At 36.8% G+C, this 22,757-nt stretch overlaps 2 protein-coding genes across 22 annotated transcripts; both read right to left on the reverse strand.

Moving 5' to 3' along the window:
• Positions 1 to 153: 153 nt before the first annotated feature.
• On the reverse strand, positions 154 to 7,903 carry LOC103709503 (glycosyltransferase-like At2g41451). The gene is made up of 11 exons (XM_008794882.6): positions 7,320 to 7,903; positions 6,669 to 6,818; positions 6,463 to 6,515; positions 5,764 to 5,872; positions 5,408 to 5,542; positions 5,290 to 5,334; positions 3,917 to 4,104; positions 3,556 to 3,697; positions 1,465 to 1,511; positions 948 to 1,035; positions 154 to 833 (listed from the first exon to the last, which is right to left on the reverse strand). The coding sequence occupies exons 1-11, from the start codon at positions 7,809 to 7,811 to the stop codon at positions 558 to 560; spliced, it is 1,725 nt and encodes a 574-aa protein (XP_008793104.5). The 5' UTR covers positions 7,812 to 7,903; the 3' UTR covers positions 154 to 557.
• A 656-nt stretch (positions 7,904 to 8,559) lies between these two features.
• On the reverse strand, positions 8,560 to 21,446 carry LOC103709504 (transcription factor-like protein DPB). Of its 21 annotated transcripts, XM_089925535.1 has the most exons (14): positions 21,096 to 21,236; positions 20,774 to 20,865; positions 18,933 to 18,991; positions 17,308 to 17,402; positions 16,960 to 17,202; positions 12,967 to 13,096; positions 12,768 to 12,832; positions 12,368 to 12,411; positions 10,957 to 11,016; positions 10,696 to 10,836; positions 10,477 to 10,545; positions 10,223 to 10,321; positions 9,179 to 9,249; positions 8,560 to 9,057 (listed from the first exon to the last, which is right to left on the reverse strand). In XM_089925535.1, exons 6-14 carry the CDS (start codon positions 13,044 to 13,046, stop codon positions 8,925 to 8,927), a joined length of 762 nt encoding a protein of 253 aa, XP_089781661.1. In that variant the 5' UTR covers positions 13,047 to 13,096; positions 16,960 to 17,202; positions 17,308 to 17,402; positions 18,933 to 18,991; positions 20,774 to 20,865; positions 21,096 to 21,236; the 3' UTR covers positions 8,560 to 8,924. The 21 variants fall into 21 exon arrangements, with proteins under 21 accessions (XP_089781661.1, XP_089781666.1, XP_089781665.1 ...); XM_089925540.1 differs by lacking the exon at positions 10,223 to 10,321 and having other exon boundaries at positions 10,696 to 10,839; XM_089925539.1 differs by lacking the exons at positions 18,933 to 18,991; positions 20,774 to 20,865 and having other exon boundaries at positions 10,696 to 10,839; positions 12,768 to 12,827; positions 21,096 to 21,446.
• Between the last annotated feature and the right edge of the window lie 1,311 nt (positions 21,447 to 22,757).

Consider the following 22,757-nt stretch of genomic DNA (forward strand, 5'->3'; position numbering starts at 1 on the left):
GTGAAAATAACACCTCTACTTCTGTTGTGTAATTGGGTACTAACAAAAATCCCAGAATAACAAAACATAAGCTCCAACAGCTACTCCATCATCCAACTTTGAAAAGAACATTCATGGCTTTCACAATAGACATATGAACATTACCACTCCAAATGGGGAAAAAATTCATAAGCCTTTGGTATAGCATAGAGCCGTGGATTAGTATAAATTTACAACAAGAGCCCCTATCAGTTTCTATACAAATTTTCTAGAACAGAATGAAATAATAATGGGAATACCATGCAAACAAATCATGCATATAGATTCCCAAGGGGAAAATGTTCCATCTAACATCTTTCAAATCCATGAAAAAAAAAACATGTCAAAATTGAAAACCAGCGCTTGGATGAAATGATCGGGAAGAAAAACCGCCATTTGAATGGGTGATTCATGGTGTCTCAGACAGGTTGCTTCTATTCCATTCCTTTGCTGCAGTTAACTGGTACCCGGAATGTTGTATTCTAGAATTATTTGAACTCAGAGAAGCAGTGCAGAATGGAAGATCAGCATGTTTTATTTTAGATATCATCCAAGCCTGGCGGCGATATTGGTGGAATCGCATTCTCAGTGAAGACAGCAGTCTCCAAAATCTTCCTTGCTGCTGCATAAGATTCTTTACCACCGGCTCCTCTCGTCATGTTTTTGGATGCAGCAGTGCTCAACTTGGGAAGTGCCGAAGAGTTTTTGTTTTGGATGCCTTCCATGGAGGACAAAAATTTCTCTTTGGAGAGTGTTTGTGCAGATGCAATTGCAGAGCTGAAAACGCCAGACTCCCTCAAACCTTGAATAATGGCCTAAAGATGGGACAAAAATTGACTAATCAGCGAGCAGTAACAGGCGAAAGCATAAAAAATGTCTAATTTTTATAATTTTTCATCATCAATCTGAAAACAACGAGTTGAGGTTACCATTGGTGCATATACACGTGTCAAGACACCCTTCTTGAGAAGCTTTAGATTTAATTGTTTATCCGTCCACACAACATGTTCATTGTACCTGAGAAGGAAAAATTGAGAACATTGAAAAATAATATATTCATATTCTATTGACCAATGGTTTGAATGCACACACGCATGCACATTTACTAAAGAAAGCTATCAACTCATGCCACATGCAGGGCAGATATTTCCAAATAGGTAAAGAATGCAAACAAGAAGCAAATCTCAGACTACCAACTGAAAGAAATTTACACATTGTGTATTGTGTTAAACAAAAGTCCACCGTGCAGATGGCACTCAAAATAGCAAGCACTATTAGAATTCTCTTCCTCTGTAATCCAACAGGGTTCATGCTTTTACAGGCAACTAACAAATGCTAAGAAATGATAGGTTATTGCTATACTAATAATCCAGACAATAGCAAATCATCTAGCATTTTTTTTTAAATATGTAAGGAAATATAATCAATGAGAGTTGAGAAGATTACCAACGCAGCATTTCCTCTTCAGTGGCAGTCGACGCAATAATGAAGGCCTGCAGTGCATATATGGAGAGAAATAAATATCACAGAAAAGAAAATCTTATGTTTAAAAATATTAAATCTCTTCAAGCTGAAAGTGGCTTTTATTTTCTAGCCATAAAAAATCGAGCAGATTCACACACGTTCTATTATTAAAATGCAGGTGCATATCAGATATTATTCACCAGCATGATCATTTCGTTCACCGTTAAAGCTCAACCCAACAAAATGAATGAAGCAAAAGCAAAACTGCAACAGAATGCTTTTAGGAAACTGAAGTATAAGTTTCCTTCTTCCCGACAAATATGAACGCAAAACACCTAGAAGCTGCTAAATAAATGGTTCCAGAAAGGAGCTTTAATTATGCAATAATTTAAGAGACCAAATATTGATTATACAACTGAATGTAAATTACTTGTACGTAAAATGGTGTTACAATAGCTTAGCCAAGTTCAAATTAGGGATTTCAGATCATCTGTTGTCAAGCTATATGAGCCAGGAAAAACCATGAGAGCATGAATGACAAATTAGAGTACGTCATACTATACAAAAATCAAAAGAATTTGAAGTTAATGCTATCTTTTGTAAGCAGCCAGACACAATTCACCATCTTTCCCATATCACTGACATGGGACCCATCAGTTTCATCAGCAAAAGCTTTTTTTCCAATTTCCATCAGTTTCTCAAGTCTTTCTCTTGGTCCAGACCCTTCAGTCCAAATCCATTCTCTTCCTCAATCTGATAGAGCCTTATTTCCATGCAAAATCAAATTTTCATAGGTCCATTTTAGTTTTATTCATCCATCATTCAACCATGCTCTAGTCGCATTAATGAACATCATACAAAACAAGTATACCATGATGCCTCTAGATGGACTAATTACAAATATGAAGAGATCAGTAAGGACACAGACTTATCTAAAGAGATTTTCTAAACCATATATTGTCCACTAAGCAGTGATAACTGACATTCCTATACAGCTAGAGATCATTCTTCAATTTTAATTACATCTAAGTACATCTCTGATGATATAAATCCAGCTTGGTCACAATTAGAAAAATGCACCTGGTCTTCCAGTATGATGGTCAGGTATTACACCAAATCATCATGTTTGCATACGGTAAGAGCATTTCATTAAATACAACTTGATGCTTCATATTGTTTTGCATAATTAGTACTCTAGCCAGTTCTTTTTAACAATACTATGAAATTTAAATTAGATAAGAAGCAAGCACCGAAAATATCAATTGTAAGCATACCCAACAGACCCTTGTATTTAGGTCACTCCTAGGTTGATAAGACCATGTGTATTTTTTTGACATGCAAATTGATACAATTGGTTCAGCATTGAACAGCACACAAATCAGAGCAACTTACAAAGGGCCTAGATTCTAAACAATAATGTAGCTAGGTTTATGAATGTGGAAGGTTTCTATAGAAAATAACATGCGCTGCATATCTAGCATGCAACAAAATGTTAAATTCATTTTGATAGTAACCTGTGAAAAGCAGTAAATATAGAACTCAATCATATCATGGCAATTTGTTGCAAAAATAGAAAATAACTTTTCCCACTAACAGATGGGCAGAGTCTATCTGGTATCGAACTATGGTAGTTTTTTGGGACTAAAACAACTTTTTTTGTGGCATCCATGTAACGACACTAGCATCAAATATGCTGGACTCACAACTATTGGCATTGTATAGAAGAATAAATGAATGATGTTTGTATGTCTCCATGTGGCAGCTTTTGCATGCTTGTGTGTTTTACACCATGCACATTAAGAGGCATACCTCTGTGGTTGGAGGCATATGCCCATCCCATGTATAGCATTGGTCATGTCACTAGTGCCACCAGACATGCAGTACATGTATTGGAAACTATTGGTACATAGAAATGCAACTTCCTATGGCTATAATCCTAATTCTCTTTGAAAACATAATATCTCAAAAGAGAGAAAAACAGAGAACAAAAATGGTAACCAAGACTGGTGTTTGTTAACATATGTTAAAAGTAAATGCAATAGTGGTGTAGAAGTTTGATTTGTGGACACTCACGGCTCTGTCAAATTCCAACATAAAGCATCTTTTGACATCATCCTTTGTTGGTTTGCAGCCACACCGATCACGCCGGGAGGTCAAGTCTGAAAATTTGGTATATGTGAAATGTAGAACCGCAGCCTCATCCAGTTTAACCTCCCTTAAAAAAAAATGAGATAGAGACCTCATATAAGGAACACTGCTTGAAGTATCTAACAAAGCCATAAACCAAGTGAAATATTGTCCTTGTCATAACAAAGCAAAAGTACTTCTGCAAAAGCATCAGGATGGAAGTATACATTATAAAAGATCACAACCCTAAGAATCAGGCCACACATATATGTCCAGAAAGCACCAGAATAAAAGCAATCCATCTTACTTTGGGATCTTCATATAATTGTGCCATCTATGCGCACCATTAGGACGAAGATGATCTTGAATTCGTGCAGCCGATTTGCCATTTCCATAAGTAAGGAAATAATTGGGGTTGCCACGTGTTGCCTCCTTGTACATACCAAAATATGTATCCTTTGGTAGATGGTCATAGTTCTTCTTAAACATGGATACCTATTGACAGCAACAGAATACACAGGTAAGGTTGCAACAGATCTAATGAATTCTTCTTAAGTTTTCATTTGACAACGAATTGAGAAAATGATATCAAAAACGAAAGTTTCACTTCATTTATAAAGTTAGTTTGTCAAAATCAGGTGCTACTAAAAGCTCACCTAAATGTCAACAATAGGTCAAGCCAGACAGATTATAAATATTACTACCTAATTCATCTAGGCTTATATTACAGCATTACATGTAAAGTTGCTGACAAAGTAATTAAAGGCCAATTACATTAGCATGCATTTTTCTCATATAATTGACAGGCAAAGGAGATAAGATGTATTTTTCAGATATTTTTGAGAAGAAAATGTTATGCCGTAAAGTTCTTAGAACTTGAGTTCTTGTTAACAGGGTATTGGGATATGAGCCAGAAGGCCCTAAAATAAATTTTAATCAATGAATGAATCAAACTGCAATAAGCAAAACTAGTTAAACTGAAAGATTATGAAACCAATAGGCATTTCAACAAATTATCTACCAACTTCTATCATCTATGAGGGAGATATGCTATGACCACCTTTTATATGTAGACCATAAGTTAAAATTATAAATGATAAGAAATAAAGCTATGAATGGAAGCTTGTCGACGTTCTTCTTAGGATACAAATGTAGCATAGAGATAGTAAATCCTGCTTGACAAAGTTGAATAACCAACATGAAGTCATTATATAATACTATGCACGTGCAAAGCAGCTATGATTAAGCGGACTGTTGAAATAAGTAGGATCTGCAAAGTCATGAATTCAAGTTTTGACATAAAAAAAATTTTATCTGTAGATCAAAATATTTTCTAGTGAATCTCAATGCCATTACCTCTACAATATTTGCAAATTTGGAATGTCAAATTGACTGTACGAAAGTTTGCATCAAAGTAATAATCAAGAATCAGGACCAATTTTAGACGAAAGGCAATGTAATAGGAACAAAAAAAAAAAAAAACCCTAAGAGAACTGATTGCCCATTTGTATCACATGCATGCATGGAAAACCAGATAAACAGTTCTTTTTATGGCAACCTACAAGTGAGATAAAAGGTGAGATAATAAATTTAACTTCTACAAATATAGTAAATCATAATCATATTAGCAATCAGCAGTGTTAAGTTTAGAGTATAAAGAAAGAATGGAACACTATTTACCTCGCTGAAGGGATCTTTTATATCATCTCGCTCGATGCAACTTTCCTGGAAAGAAAAAGGGTTACATGTATGCAACATATAATCATTGTTAAATCTAATAGGCAATAGTCCAACTTACATAATTTGGAAAGATAACCATATCAACATCACTAGGGACATCCAACAGCAACTGCCTTAAAGAGTATTCTCGAGCATCAGCAGGATGCATTAGCTCATCAGTGTCAAGATGTATTATCCAATCCATGCCAGATTCCTTTAGAAAACAAGGGGCAGTATAAGTCCATATTGCATATGAATTCATCAATGACAATGGAAGCCATAGTAGAATATATCGACCATAATAGAAAACCTAGAATTCGATACTATAAGCAAGTTGCATGACAATACACATTTATGATAAGACACGATTAACAATTGTCTGCTATGCAATTAAAGAACTCCTTGATGTGACAGAAGTAGCAGAATAAGTCATACCCGTGCCATAACAATAGCCATCTCCATATTTAGTGACTGCTTCACAAATAGTTCATAATTGCAGGGCTTGTAGAAGAAACCTGCCAGCCATGTCTCATTCCAGATACGGCTGTAGGGGAAACAAAAACTTTAGCTGGAATAAGCGAATTCATGATAGTAGATACTCTACAAGTATTCCACAGATTATATACGTCTAACATAAAGTAATTCTGGATATCCAAGATTTCTTCAATGGTGGAAGCTTTTAGGAAAAAACTTCAGCCACTAAAGCAAAAGAATGAACAGTAGAGCAAAAGTTTTATTATAACTATGTTATTGCAATAAATGATCACCTTGATAGGAAGATTTTCATATCAACACACGGTCACATACATGTACCACATTAAAGCAATTTTATTTCCAAATTCAAGATAATCCATCAGGGTCAACTATGTTTCAATTTCATCTAAAACTATGGTACTCATCATTGCAAGCTGAGTATGAAAAAATCCCGTGGCAGAAACAAGGATTCAGGTCCCAGTCCAAAGCCTATGGTGCATGTTGCACTGGCTGGATGCCGGAACAGTACTACAATCTACACCATTGAAGTCAAATGTGATGATATGGACATCAAAAAACCAGTACATATTTGAAATCGTCTTTTGGCTCGGCACATCCACGTATGGTGTAGAACTGTAGAAAGAAGTGGAATAAGCTAACCTTTGCGCTTGTTTCTCCTCGAGATCTTTAGTTCTGTGTATAACTTTGACCCCCTGCCAACCCCAGAACTCAAATCTAAGTAGACTATGGTGCTAAAAAGCAATAAAACTGAAAGTATATTTCACAAGTTAATGCACAGTAAACTGTTGAGTACATGAGAATCTACTCAGATGAATTGCAAAGAGAGGAGAAATTAATTAACGTACAGGAATGGATTCAAGGACTGCCGAAGAATGAGATTTTGCAGCCTTTCCTTCAACAAATAGAAGGAATTGTGTGACACCAATGACCTTGTGGTAAAACAGCCATGGCAGAATTTGCTCCAAACTGGCTGAAGTGGTCGATACAATACTTATCTGCATATTTAACCATCCTTAGAGGCATAAATAGTTTATCCTTAGTCCCGTACCCAAAGAATACACTGAAAATGGTACTACGAAATCAAATTTAGTCGCATGTGCACATAACTAAATCATTCTTTTCACAAAAAGATAGAGGAAATCTGAAATATCAAGCCTAATACCAAAACGGATGAGGACATGGGCATCATCCAATAGATAAATCATGCCGAATCAAAAAAAATGATTTAAAGTCAATCACATTTTAAAGCAATCAAAATGGGGTGAACAGCAAATAGCATGGGATAAAATGTAGATACCAAATATTACAATCAGAAAAAAAAAATACCAAGCCAACAGGAACCTCCAAGTAAAACATACAGACTATCTCTAAATGCTTCATATTAGCGTCCAGATCCCTAATTCCAATATTCCCATATCTGTCCCCACCCACCAAATTATTCCACCAAATCAAGCAGAAACCCTATAAAACTTCGTAGAAAACGCAATAAACTTCACCTTTGGATGCGAATCCAAATCGAAACTGAACTTCCAGCCGCGATAATAAGGGAAGGAAGGAGACGAGCTCCGGCCGAGGATCTCCACGCAATCGGAGGAAGACGACGACACGCGCCCGGACGTCGACGACGAGATGGACGAGCCGAGGGGGCTGTTATCCATTCCGGGGAACTTCCGAGACTCGGCGGGCCACCGCGAGGCCAGGTCGTCGGTGCCGCCGCGCCACTGGAGGACGAAGGCAAAGGTGGAGAGTAAGAGGGGGAGGGCGGTGAGAAGGAGGACGAGCCTCAAGGCGAGGCCTGGCGGGCCGGCGGAGGCCGTCGCCGAGGGGCGGTTGAGGGCGTTGAGGCCCGCCATTGGAGAGCGATCGAGCGGGCGGAATGGGAATCTTTCCGAAAGCGGTGGGGGGATAAACGTAAATAGTAAGCTTTCTGAGAGGTTTGGTTCTGGTGTTCCTGCTGATCCATTTAACATATCTCCGTGATTTCCCATGTTACGACTTCGTGCAAGTTTTGAAGGGACGTGCCTTGTATTTAAACGGACGGCTTTCACGAGGGTAGCCTAATCGGTCTTTCATGATGATTTAAATTTTATCATAAGATAACATTATTCTGTCAAAATTATAAAACATAAATATTCCTTCTCTTTCTTCCTTTTTGCACCAATCTGAACAAGCCTGTTCTGTTTTTAAGATGTTTAACAGGATAACGTCCATTTAAAAGGATATCTCCCATTTATCCTTGCCAAATATTGCCTAAGTTTCACATTGTTTATGACAATACATTAATACTAGCACCATGAATATTTGTTGTATAATAAATAATAAATTTTAATGATGGCAGTATGGTGAATAAAGATTGAAACTAACTCTCCATTTAAATATATACTATAACCTGCATAATATACGGAATTTTTTTATTTTTAATCAGCTATTTTTTTAAAAAAAATATATAGTATAAAAATATAATAAATTATAAAAATAAAATGTTTTAATAACCAAATTTTAACACAAAACTCTCGATCATTAATCTACACGTTACCAATAAAAACTCAACCATACAATGAATGAAAAATTCTATACGAAGAACTCTGCAAGCTAAGCTTAAAAAACTCTCATCATTAATACTCACATTACTAATAGAAACCCTACTACTAGGGCACATGATATTTTTTTAAATTTTTTTTAAATTATTCTGTAAATACTATATAATACTGAAGCGAATTATAATAAATAGTAGACTTCAATCACACATTAAAAGCAATAAACTTTAATAATGACCAATCAAAAACTCCCATCAGATATCTAAATTGATATAATAATATCAATTTTAACCATGACGTGGACAAGAATCATATATTAACCATGACGTGGACAGAATACGAATTAACACCACCAAAGCCAAATGCCCTTTCTGTGACCTGAAAGTGTTTCCAAGATCTTTCAAAGTACCAAAAAAGGGGAGATAATATGTACAAACTGAACAATGACCGACTGCCTCAACCATCCAATCTGTTAGTCACCATGTCAATTTGATGAGCCTACGTCCTATGTCCATGTCAGCTGCCACAAGTTCATAACTTCCATGAGACAGAAGCTGTCTCCAGTTATTTGCCACTTAGATCGGCGATTGAATTTGAACCATCCATGGAACCTCTGGTGGCATTCTCAGTTTCTAGTGCTCGGGAGCATCTCATTTCCTTGAGGATGGCAGCCCCATCATGTGAGTTGAATGGCGTTCTGGAAACAAGAAAAATGCAGCATCAGCACAGGAGGAATAGAGAAATGCACTACTCATCTTAGTTGCAGAAAACTATTTGAACTAATTAATCATTAAATTTAGAGCAAACGATATTGGTACCCATTGAAGTCAAATTTCACAAATTGTTGATCTTCCGAGATCTCGATCTCAACCGTAGCCTTGGGACTCGTCTGTTCCCCACAAGACCAGCAAATGGTAAAAAAGAAGGTTAGATAAAACTGAAAACTAACAATCGCGCAGAAAACTAATGATCATGCATATACCAGCTGAAAATAAATAAAAGAGAGGCCCCGACGAATAACACTTGGGAAACCAAAGTTTGAAAGGAAAGAAAAAGTGTAGCACACAATATGTGAAAAAATTTGCATGTCGGGTAATCTTATGGATCTAGGTTTGGCATCTGATCAAATGGCAGGTTGCAATGTATGGTTAGTCATGATGAAAAATGGAGCAAATAATTGTAGATGGAAGTGGGAGAACCAGAGAGTCACGAAGCAGGTGAAACAGCAAGGTAAATGTCTCCAAAGGTGTCGCGTCATATTTAAAGCATTAAACTAACAGATAGCAAGAACATTTACATGTGAAATGAAAGATCCTAACTTTACCTGATCCATATCCTTACCATAGTTTGCCTATAGGTTGCAAACCAACACCCGAACCTCCAATAGGATCAGGTGCAAATCTGGCAACTATGGATCTGACCCAATTAGACTGGATAATATATAGATCTGAAATTGAGGTCTACCTGAAAGAAAGTCCATCCCAAAGTGAATTCTACCTGACCTTCTAAAGTTGGACTCTAGACCTGGTCTAAATCCTACGATCCAAAACTCTTTTGGATCACAAATTTTTGGTTGGGATGGACGTGGACCTATAAATTCAATTGCAACCCTAAAAAGACCAATGTAAAAAATAATAATGATAATAAGAGTAAGAATTTTTTAGATAAAATTCAGAAGTAACATGTATTATATATAACGAATTAGTCACTCCATCATGTAAAACCATATAAACTTTAATGAGAAACATGCACAGAAGAACAATATAATGACTTAGCAACAAAAGATAATAAAAAAAAAACCATCTCACAAGACTTCATTTATCATACTTGTAGTATACATAAACTACAAAGTAGAAACATACTCGGACCAACAAAAATGGCAGAGCAACGCCTTGAGAAGACAAATTTGCTGACTTATGCAACCGTTGGTTTCGCAACATGAGATTTTGGTGATCTACAAACTTGAAGAACAGAAAATACTAAATATCAGCTAAATGCAAAACTAAGGGACATATATCCTGTTAAATCTTGCTTTTACATCAAATCTAGAACTAACGAAAATTCTATAAATCACTGAAGTTGGTACGTTGGTAATGAAATGACAGACAAAACTTACTTGGTCTTCAAGTTCTTTTAAGAATCTTGCTTTTCTCTGGATGCTGTTCATTAGATTCATGTGTACTTCCTTCAAAAAAGAACATATTCAACAAAGTCTATCTGATACTCACATGGCCGAGGATTCAAATTTATCACCAAGAATCATCTAAAATTATGAACTACTCAAAAGAAACCTATATTATGCAACTTTCATTTTATTAATTTGAACAAAACTTACCTTCACTCTTTTTAGTTCTGCACTTTTCGTACAAGACCACCCTACCCACCTGATCTCCTTTTTGTCTTTCACAATGGCATCAATTGCCATGAGAACATTAAATGCATCATACACCCTCCGCCGAATATTTTTCTCTTCAAACTGCTGATATAGACACAACATGACCATATTACTTTCTGGTATCTTATCATACATGCGTGCTTTTTGTGTGTGTGCTCAAGACAAAGACCAAAAAATAAAAATCAAGAGTATAAAACCAACCACATATGAACTAGCACTTTTCTGCAATGGTGCCAATTCTGCTATAATTTCATCAGCAACCTGAAAAACAATAGCCAATTAGTTCAAGTAAACAATAGGTCGAACTACATTACTCAAAAGCTGAACACGATCATGAAAAAGAAGAAGAAAAGAAATAGGAAGTTCAATTCATGCAAGGTAACATACCACTGATAGTAAATTGTTGATATGGAAAAAATATTATCTATTGGTTTAGATAAGCAGCTATCCAGGGCCTTCAGCTAAAAGCCATTTCCCCTACTTAATTTGAAAGATTTGTTAAAATGCATCATTTGAACAACTAACAGAGCAAGAAGTGCTTATATGTGAGTTAAAAGATATTGATAGAAAGTATGCTTCTCTGCTCCACCTGGACCATTGCTGACATGTCTACAATATAATGCTGAACACTTTGTAGATGGTGTCAAATTCTCAATATTTTTATGCCAAAAATGTTATGAAAGCCTTGTTTGGAGTATAATCTTATGCAAAACATGTATCCCAAGATATTTTATACTTTGCTCAACTCAACTAAGCCCTAGTCCCAAACTAGTTGGGGTCAGCTATAGGAATCCTTTTCCTCCATTCGGCGATGTTTAGGGCCACACTTTCTGAAAGATGTACAAATATATCAAAATATTTTGTAACACTTTTTTTGAAAAAAAACACAATTATGTTACATGGTCTTCAATATACACGATATTCTACTCCCTATATTTTTTAGCCCTTAGTTTCTACCACAATATAAGAGAACATTGGTAAGATCTCTAGCCTTTGCTTTAACATTCAAAATGAACTGCTAACATGATTTCAGATGCATGTTTCTTTCCCCCTAAAGAAATTTCTTATTTGACTTCAAGAAGGGATTTTTCTCTTTATATAATACATCTGGTTTTGATCAAAACTATCTCCTTTACCACATTATTATAAACGAAAAAATGTTACTGGTAAACTTACAAAAAATATTTTCCATGCATGCAATACCCATAACCTCATGCATAATCAATCTCACTATTGGTAAAATCAAATTCCTCGTAAGAGAAATATGTTGTGCTCAAAAATCATAAAAATGGAGGCACTAGGCTTTTCACTTCAATGTCTCAACAAAAGAAATATAGATTTGTGTTCACAACACTTTCATGTCCACCTATATACATGTATTTACATGGATGCATGTATTCGTATATGTGTATCAGTTTTAACCGAGGTGTGAAAAGACCAGATCATGTCCAGATAATATATATGTGTATTTACATGGATGCATGTTTACATGTACGTATATCAGTTCTAACCAAGGTGTAGAAAGACCAAATATATGCATGTGTATGTGTGCTTGTGCATATATGTGCATCTATGCATGTGTGTGAAAACAATTGGAGTTAGTGGGCTTCACCTCATTATATGTTGTTCTTCCCTTCGCCTCGACCTTCTTACAAACTAAAAGACAACCAATTTACAAGTTATAACTTGAGAAGGAGCACATTGTAATGATTTCATTAAAAAAATTGAACATGGAGGAGAAGAGGAACTACTCAATTGACACAAAGTATAAGAACAGAAAATGCCTATACTATATAGCAGATTATCATGGGCATTAGAAATATTTCTCGCAAGCATTCCATTTATCAGAAACATTTTTTTAATCTTTTTGACAATCTAAATATGCAATTATCGGATGATGGGAAAAGATATGAACATAAGCATATTCATAAATCCTTATAGATACTATGAAAACTGAATTGTTGGCAAAACTGCTAGTAAAGATTGATTATAATAAATCATTTCTTGCCAACCTAGCATACTGAACTGGCGAAGGCCCCAGCCAATGTTTCTTTGGGTTTTTTTCTTCACTTCTGCACTATATTTAGCAAAAAAAACAAAGTTAGCCTATTCAAAAAAGGATGCAGTAACAACCTCTATAAAAATCACAAGAAGATGATAATGCAACCAGATCAAACTTAGCAGTTATCACACATACGTGACAGAACTTACTCATCAGAAACTTGGCATTTTTCACCTTCTTCATGATACAAGTTGTTTAATGCCAAAATATTCTCAGAAGGTGGTGTCATTGCCCTGTCAGTGTCTCTTAATGAAGATTTACCACTTCAATTGTATGCACCTTACAAAACCAAGAAATAAGTTTATACAGTGTTTATTGTCAATGGTAATTTGAATTAAACATATTACAGTTACATAAAGAGATATTATAATGGTTAATTGTCATCATCTCTGTTCATTTGCACAATTGTACTAATCTAAAAGCATTCAAGAATCAAAGTGCACATATATAGAAATACAAAGTAAAAGAGGTATAAACACATGACTGAGGATCATGAAGAATTTTTAACTTCAGTTAACAAAGAAAAGATGGCAATGCAAGGTTAACAATGATAATAAGAAAATAATTCAAACTAATCTCATCAAAGTTTCAAAAACTGTGCACAATGAAATCAAGTTCTCAAGCTCATTAAGTTATTCAACAAAGAGAGCAAAGGGCCGGAAGGCAAAACATATGAACCTTCTGTGACTGCAAGAGCATTGCAAGCTGCATCTAAACTTCAGCTAGCTTCAATGAAAGAAAGGAAGGAAGAAAATAAAGAATTAAAAAAAAAAGACAATGATGATATTTTATCATCAAGCAATAATGAAATCGATCGCTTGGGCCTACAATTCTATCTAGTACCAGAGATTGAATATGTGCATAACAGAGAAATCACACAAGCCAACAAAATCATATCTAGAAACAAAAAAAAAATCACCACAAAGTCCACATATTCATGGATAACTTCATAACCGCTTCAAATCCACCAAGTAATCCAGTTGGCCTAGAATTTTATCAAATGTTTGGTCTAATAACACTTGCGATCCTCTTCGATCTTAAAATCCTCCCATCAAAAACACACTATTCTCTCTTGATGCATTACATATGGGTTATTTCTGAGCTAACTTTTCCCAATCTCTTATTGTAGCTAATTCATTGACATTCTCATACACTTCTCAAGTTGAATAACAAGTCTGGCTTTTTTGCCTCCTTTTCCCAAGCCTTCTATTATTTAGTTTGTCCCATTATCATAAAGTATGTCCATATAACAACACTCTGCCATCAGTATTCATCATATGTGCATTCCTTACTGATATACCCTCCCCCACCCACCCCACCCGACCACCACCACCACCACCAAAAAAAACTGATTTTTTCTCATCTTCCCCTGATTGATCCCATATTGCTTTCCCTCCATTAATGGCTCAATGTACTAGACTTCCTCCTTCAGCTTTTATTTTTGACATGATTGATTTCCTTCCCACTCAGGGCGCATCCATACGATGTTTTGGGACAAATTTACACTTGATGTAACCATTATCCTTCTTTCCTTACTTGAAGATTATATTTAATAAATGACACCCAGATAGAAACTAAATCCACTATACAGAGTCATTAAACACACATATTTGACTAAACTTCTATGATATCAAATTACCACAACTTTTGAACTGAGCATTAATCCACATTTCTATCATTGAGCCTAGTACTTATATTTCTATAGACGATCCCTTATGTCATGACCTACAAATTTAATTGCATGCTCATTATAACTCAAGAATTCCCTGCATTAAATATCCAACTTATCACAAAGTTGCCTTTTCAGTATTATCATAAAGTTGCCTTTTCTAACCTATAAGTGAGCAGAAGAAGAAATGCAACACAAGGAATACATACTGATCTCCTTAGTGTGTTTATCATGGAAATGATACGAGGAAAAGGGGAGCGAAGCATTTTATCCAATAAAAATTTTAACACCTATAAAAAATATAAGGAATATTCAGATTGCTTGTTCATCTGTTTATTGTTCATGCGACTGCGCATACAAGAATACAGATTGTGATTTCTTAGAACTTTGAATTCTACAAGACCACATACTCAAGTCCCAGGAAATTAACATAGTCCAATCAAAGGCCTAAGCAACTCTTAAGCGATCAAAAGGGTAGCATGATCATAGAGAAGATAGAGAATATTAGGTATACTCTAAAAGATCGGACAAACTTGAGCCAATAGGAACTGAAAAGAATATGAATGTGTGCCATCACACATTCTTGGTTTGAGTGCATAACGGAAACCATAGACTCAAAACAAGAGAGCAGAACACATAAACGAATAACATAAAAAAGAGAACCTAGGGCTTATCATCACCCAAAAATAATCAAAGATTTGATTCAAAGCTCATGATCTCAAAAAAAGAAATCAGCGAAAATGAACTAGTAATATAGGAAAAAATCACCAGGTTCATCAAAAGCCCAAGAACAGTCAAAGATTTGAAGCAAACCCCAAAGAGTCGATTGCTTCTATAGAGACCGAATCGACGAGAAAAGTAGGGTTTAGGAAAGAAACGAAACTCGAGCTTGGTAAGAGCAGGAGGCGTAGAGAATGCCGAGAGGCGAAAGGGAAAGCGATAAACGATACGATTACAACGTTTTGATCGACGCATCACAGCCGTCCTTCGATCGATTTTGTTCAGACCGTACCGAATTCTAAGACAGCGGTGGATCTCGTTTTAGATACGCGCGATCCGCTCCCCAGTTGATCGAAATCGAACGGAAGCTTCGCCTCCTTTAATCGCAGCCGTTTATCTATCTCCTGGATTACGTGGAGGAGATCTAAGAATCCGTATAATATCTTCTATGGGAGCTTTTCGTATTATTTTTTCCCACCGCTCCTGCCGTGGTACGGTGGCGTGCACTCAGCCAGCCCTGAGCCTTATGAATCGGAGCTACGCGTGACGCTTTAAACATACAGAAAGAAGAAGAGGCAGCCATCAGCCAGCTGGGCCAGAGCAGGCGTCACACATCCGTGACAGTGCTTTATTATATTTAAAAAATTTGCGATTGCTGTACGTCAAATCCATTACAAAACAAAAGTTATTGGTGTTGGGAGTTAAAAATATAAAACTTAGTATAATCTACAAGAAGTAAAATATTAGCATATAAAAATACTATATTTAGCTAAAACTAATCATTATAAGATTTAATATATTTATATATTACCGGAATATATTTAGTATCCTATTTCAAGATACCCACTGAAGCTATAATTAATTATTATAATGGTTATATTGCCCATTATTTATCTCAAAAGATTTTACATTTTAATGTTAAAATAATTGCAGAAATAATGGGTGCTACTTCAATGCTATAACAAGAATGATGAAATATAACATTTTCATATTATCTTTTTTTTTTTTTAAGAATTTTTTTTTTGTATAAATACATTTCTAAATATCGAATTTTGTATTAATACCCTCCCAAAATGAATATTTTCATATATATCCTCATAAAACAGTTGTTTTGCTATTCTACCCTTTTTTATTCTTATTCTTTTCACGTGTACCTACGCCATCTAACATCGTTAAACAATTAACGGTTTCAAATTAAAATAACTAAAATATCTTTAATGGGTAGATGTGTAAAAAACATTTATAAGACAATCAAGATAGAGGATAAAAAATTAATTTCAAAATTTATTTTTATTTTTAATTAAAATAAATATAGCTTTTATTAATGGTGCTAGAAGAACCATTATATTAGTGGCATTTGTGCAAAAATAATGTTTAATGAGAGTACAAAAATAAATATAAATTTTAAAAAGGTATTCATATAAATTTGAATTTTTAGAAAAGTATTTATGCAAAAAAAAACTTTTTTTAATAGGTAAATTAATATTATTTTTATACCACACAACCATCTCTTGAGAGTTTTTAGGTAAAGAAGTTGTAATTTCAAAAAATATTATTTTATCTGAAATACAATAAAAATAATAGAAAACAAAAAATAATAAAAAATAATAGCTGTTATATTATTTCATATCATTTACCTCAATAAGACAGCAGAGGATGTCTGAAACCATAATCTAGCGATTCTAACATCATTATTTAAAACCATGCAAAGAACAGTTTGTGTGGCAGCATTTAGCAGAATTGTTCTCTTTACCCTCCCTGGTGGACCTCTGGGCGAGTGGGTCGCAGAATATTCCGGACTGGCGCACCAATAGCTTCAGCTGACCCTAGGTTTTCATCAGCTCCTGCAGGCCCCATCTTGAGCAGTCAAGCTCGTGGCTTGAACTTAATTTCAATGGACGAGAACATCTTGGAAATTGCTTCGAGGTGCCACTTTTGTGCATACTAAAAGTTGCCCGGGCCCATCTTAATCCAGCGAGCAGTTTTACAGACACACCTATAACCGCAGAAATTATGGCAATCAGGAATAAGGCTAATGAGGCCCAACCATTCAGCTTCACTCTTAGGAGAGAACAAAATAAAATGTGCATATTGTTTTTACCTCTTATAAAAGCTACAGAGCACTCAAGGTTGTCGGCATTTCATGTCTGTGATTGACTTCTATCTCAAATAAGTTCGGCAGGTTTGAGTTGTAAACTGTTGATGCAACAGAGCTAGAAAGAGTGAAAAAGTTTTTCTAGGAGAGCAAAAATTCGAATCCCTGCCTGTGACACTCATTCACATGTATTCAGAAGAATATTTAAGCATGACAAGAATAGTTTGCACTTTGCAGAATATATATTGCATAAATTCCTCAAAGTATTGTAACTATTTGAACATATTAAAAAAAAGAGCAAATGGAATTGAAACTTGGAAAATTGTGGAGCTAGTAACTTCCAAGGAAAAAAGCAGACAACATCATTTCCATTATGACGTCCTCTCTTTGATATCAGCTAAGGGGCACAACATGTAGCACATTAATTAACATAGATGGATGTTGGATAAGTTAAGAAATAAGAAGATAAATTGCTGCAAGGAATTACATATTACTATTCATAGTTCATTCTCAATTAGTCACTGGATCTTCACTCACTTTAAGAGCTGAAGAAAATGTATCGATCCAAGCATCTTCATTGTTAAAATGTTCCCAGATTTTCTTAATAGTTACATTTAGCATCCCATGCACTGCATCTCAATGGGCTTGAAATTCTCCAAGTTCAGAGGTTTTCTTCTAATAATTCTCACAAGGACAGGACATGCAAAGAAAAACAATGCAGCCACCAGAGAATGCTACCATTTTGCTCTACAGGCATGTCACAGCTTATTTAGATATCCTGTTCTCCATTAGCTTGTGCAAACAAGGGAATTTATGGTTTATGCTAATATCACTTGCATTGAATAATCATAAACAGAGAATATTCAAGATAATGCAGTATGATTACTAGAATGCAATGGCCAAAAGCATGTACGGAATCACTGCAAGGGAAATTAGCTTCAGAAGCAATGGCTGCTGCTAATAAAAGCATGTACGGAATCACTGCAAGCCAAAAGTTGCACTGATCTGAGACAGCCACATGCAGCTCACAGATGCGAATACAACCAGCATAACCACCATTTGTGAAGAAATAGGAATACCATAAATGCAGTTCCAATTTTAAAGCATATCTTTATGTTGCTCATATAATTAAAAACATTTGAAATGCTGTCGCATCTTCTTAGTAAATAAAAAGGCAGATGCATCTTGAGATGGCCTAATTTCTGTTTGCATTCCCTGATAGAAATCTATACTTCCATGTCCAATTAACTACAAGTGTCCTCCCAGAATTCACTTCATCTAAAGTAACAAAATGTGGTACCCAAGAAAAAAAAAATCCTTATTTTAGCAAATATGATTAGCATAAAAAAAGAGGATCATTATGGTATACAAGAAAAAAAGAGCTGGAAAAAAGCACTAGCATGCACCAAAAAAAATCCACATACGCATGGGTTTTCAAGTTGTAGGACCAAATGTCCAGTTCTTTTATGTTCAGATTAAGGCCAAACTACAAGCCTGAGATCATAGGATTCTATAAACAAATTTCAACATAAAAAGAAATACTAATTCAAACAAGAAAAAAAGGCTGAAATAAGGGAAGAATGGAGTAGCCTTCAAGTTAGCAGTTCATCACAAGTGGATCAATATTATACCCAGCAATAATCTGGATAGCAGCCAAATTATCTTCAGCATTCTGTAGAAGATAAGAGACCTGACAAAAATACAAGGTTGGATGGAATAAGTACTTCAAACTAGACTTGGTTCTGGATATGAAGAGATGTGACTTTTGGCTTGTTAACAATAAAAAAATAGGAAGTTAATAAGCAAAAAACTATTAAAAGTCTTACGACTGCATTATAGTAGAATTTTGTCACTCTCAGACCATTTGTACTTCACAAAATTCACAAAAAATTTGTCACACTCTAGAATTCCTTAAAAGTGAAGCCCACTAACAATATCATAGGTAGGACTGGTCCTAATTCAGTTGATCATGAAATCATGAAACATCAGGTTTTCATTGGACAAGATAGAGGTGAGGGATTGAATGATGCAGGAGATGAAGCATAATCAGTTTGGTACAAAATCTGCACAATGCACTTCCAACATTGTTTAAACTTGAAGCTGCTCATAACATTCTAACAATCCTCACACTCCTCAAAAAGGAAAAATTGGATTTGTAGATAGTTCATCTCAACAACAATGAGGTAACAATACCATCTTTCATCATCTTCTCTGGTTACAGCTCTTAGTTTGTTAAAAAAAAGAAAAGAAAAGGGTTGTAAGATCGTTTATTTATCTTAAAGATGATCCTTAAGAGATACGTTATATGTCTTAAGTAAAATACAAAAGAGATTCCATGAAATATAACAAAATTCTACCTCTCCATAAATGAGCATTGCTAAACGTTCCTTATGACAGTGAAGATTCCATGGTTTTAGAAGCTTGTAGGAACCATCCTTGAGCATGACAATCAAGAATAAGAATAACTACAATCATGAAAACCATGAAAAAGAGGATGAAAAACCTCTCAATGATGTTCCCGAAGTTTTAATTAAGCTAGTGCATCCAACTAAGATTATGCTCAGAATAAATCACAAATAGGTGTATAGAGTGCTATTAGAGTCAAATTGCATAATATACCTTTATTCATGATTTAATTGCTGAACAGCCATAGAATGTTCCATGTATTTGATGTGCATAAACATATGCAATCACTTGTTCATTGCAGCAAGAATGTAGTTATACAAGCACATTATGTCAAGATCATCATTGGTAAGTGACAACGTATACAATAGTAGGTTATTTCCAATCTGTTGTTTAAAGAAGAACAAGAAGAAGAACAATAACAAGAACAAGAAATTTATTAATTTATTTCCGCAAGTTATAAAGTTTTCCTTATTCATAAGTCATATGTGTATTGACATAGCCCTACATAGGAATTTAAAACAAAGACCAATTCACAAAACAGACTCCAAAAATTTGCAATTCTATTATGGCCGAAGGAATATGGATTATGATATGATATAAATGAAATTTTTGAATTTACATGGACTGCTTATCTCTTGCCCCAGTCACCAAAAGAAATAAGCAGAATAAATATTGATGGGAAAAAGATGGACACTGGATAAGAAAATGACAAGAGGATTGGATTCATTAAGTCATTATTGTACTTGAAGCAAGAGGTCCAAGATTTAATTTACTAAGGGTTTTATTTGGATAATCCAGCAGGATTTGGGTTAAATTTCCTACTGGATTCGTGGACTGGGAAGTCCGTTTGAGCATAATCCGTATCAATCTAATACACCTCAACCTGAATCATGTGGGAAGAAAAAAGAAGAAAAAAAAGACCTCTGTGCATCTTTTTTCTTCTAACGAACCAACAGGCCCAATTCCTGCAAGAATATTCAAAGAGGCCACAAATTTGCAGCACTGCTAGGATCAACAAGGACTGTTTAATTAATTTTTCCAGTAACTCTCAACCCGACCAGTTTACCCTTCATATGAAATGCCCGAAAGCTTGGCGATCCAGGCTAATCCCAAAGCTTGTGCACAGATCCAGGCTAATCCCGAAGCTTGTGCGTGTCCCTGCGCATGTGCGTGTGCGGCAAGTAAGAGATTTGTTGAAATAATAAGAAAAGGAAACAAAAATAAACCATGACTGCAATCACAAAACCCCACCCGACAATATTTTAGAAGCATATTCGCCTAATTAAGATTTCCGGATTACTTTTCTTTCTGTGTTCTACAGATCAAGAACCCTCACTTCGTCGCCAAATTAGAGAAACTCAGTTCTAATTTATCAGAGAGAGAGATACCCAAAGAGAACGGTAAGGGAGCAACGATCGAGGAACTGCTTTGCCGACGCATCGTTCTGCAATCCTGCAAATAGGGATTGGCTGACAAGAGAGGAGAAGAGCGAACCAAGGAGGATTTGGATACCCGGATATGAGGTGAAATCGGGAGCGGCTTCAAGCATCGGAGCTAGCTCCGACGGCCAGGCTCCCTCCTCCTCCATTGCTGCTACCATGGAAGAAAGGGGAGCAAGAGACTTTGATTCCGGCGGAAGTTAGGGGCGAGCGATAGTTCTTGGGAAGACCTGCTGGTTTTGTTAGGAACTTCGTATATCGCTGCGAGGGCTGGATTAACGACCTACGTGGCGATGGAATGAGGACAGAGGAAGCGGGCGGACCGTCTCAAGGCGGCACACCGTTTGCCGTCGCAGATCCAGATCCAGCCTCCAGGCCTTTTTTTTTTTTTTTTTTTTTTTTTTTTTTTTGTTGAAAACGGGTATTTCATACAATACGTGTACGAATACATCCAAGAAAATCAAAATAAAGCAACTCGCGGAGCGCATGTGGCAGCTCCTCCTCCCCCGACCAAAGGGTATACCCTGAGTGATGAGCCGCATGGGCCGCCACCCAGTCGGCTGCCCCATTAGCTTCTCTAAATACATGTTGAGCCTGGAAGGCTCGCACATCTCCCATCATGCTCCCTATGTCGCGGATCAAAGGGTGGTCTGTACCATCACCCGTCGCCCCCCTCCGAATCCATCCGATGACCGTGGTGGAGTCGCCCTCCAAAATGATCGAGCTGGCTCGCAGGATCATCCTCGCATGGCGCACGCCCGCACAGGCTGCTCGAAGCTCTGCCTCCGGAACCGACGTATCGAACAGCTGGCAGCCACCTGCTGCAACTACCCTGGAGTGCGGGCCTCGTATAACAAAGCCCGCACCACCCCGCGCACCGCCGTCCAACACCGACCCATCAAAATTGACCTTGAGGAAACTCGGGGGTGGGGGCTCCCAGGTGAAAAACACCATGTGGTGGGCTGCCGAAGCAGAGGGGGGGCCCCAGGTGTCCCGAGCTGTCAAAGGTCTGTCTGAAGAGGTGGTGGGTACAAACTCAAGGGCCTGAACACGAGCAAGCTCCGCAGCAAACCTCGGTGACACCCTGCGATCGCCAAGAGTACGAGCATTTCTCGCCAGCCAAATCTGGTGCGCTGTGCAAGTCGCTCTAATAGCCTCCTGACACGTCCCGGAACTGGGTAGCCCCTGTCGTATCATGTGGAGGAACTGTGGCCTGTCACTCCGGGCCTCCTGCGGGATCCCTGCCCACTGCCATGTCAATCTCGCCCATACACACTGAAAGAGCACATGGTCTACCGACTCCACAGCCCCACACGCTCCACACTCTGCAGGGATCCCCCAACCACGCCTACTCAGCGCAGCTCTCGTCGGAAGGCGATCCCAGAACACCTTCCATAAGAAGAGGGCTACCCGCGGGTGGAGACCGTGCCTCCAGATCCATGTGCAATCCGGCCCCCTCTCCCGCTCTGACTGGATGACACGGGAGAGGTCTCCTAGCCTGACACTGGCCTGGCTCGATGTGCCCCATACCCTGACATCCCGCCCCCCACATCCTGGTAACGGAAGAGACCGGATCCTCGCTGCGAGGTGTACCCCAAATAGCTGTCGAAG

The sequence above is a fragment of the Phoenix dactylifera genome, chromosome 9, assembly GCF_051530095.1.
Source record: "Phoenix dactylifera cultivar Ajwa chromosome 9, Ajwa_hap1_PhDact_Kaust_v1.1, whole genome shotgun sequence".
In the NCBI taxonomy this organism is placed as follows: Eukaryota; Viridiplantae; Streptophyta; class Magnoliopsida; order Arecales; family Arecaceae; genus Phoenix; species Phoenix dactylifera.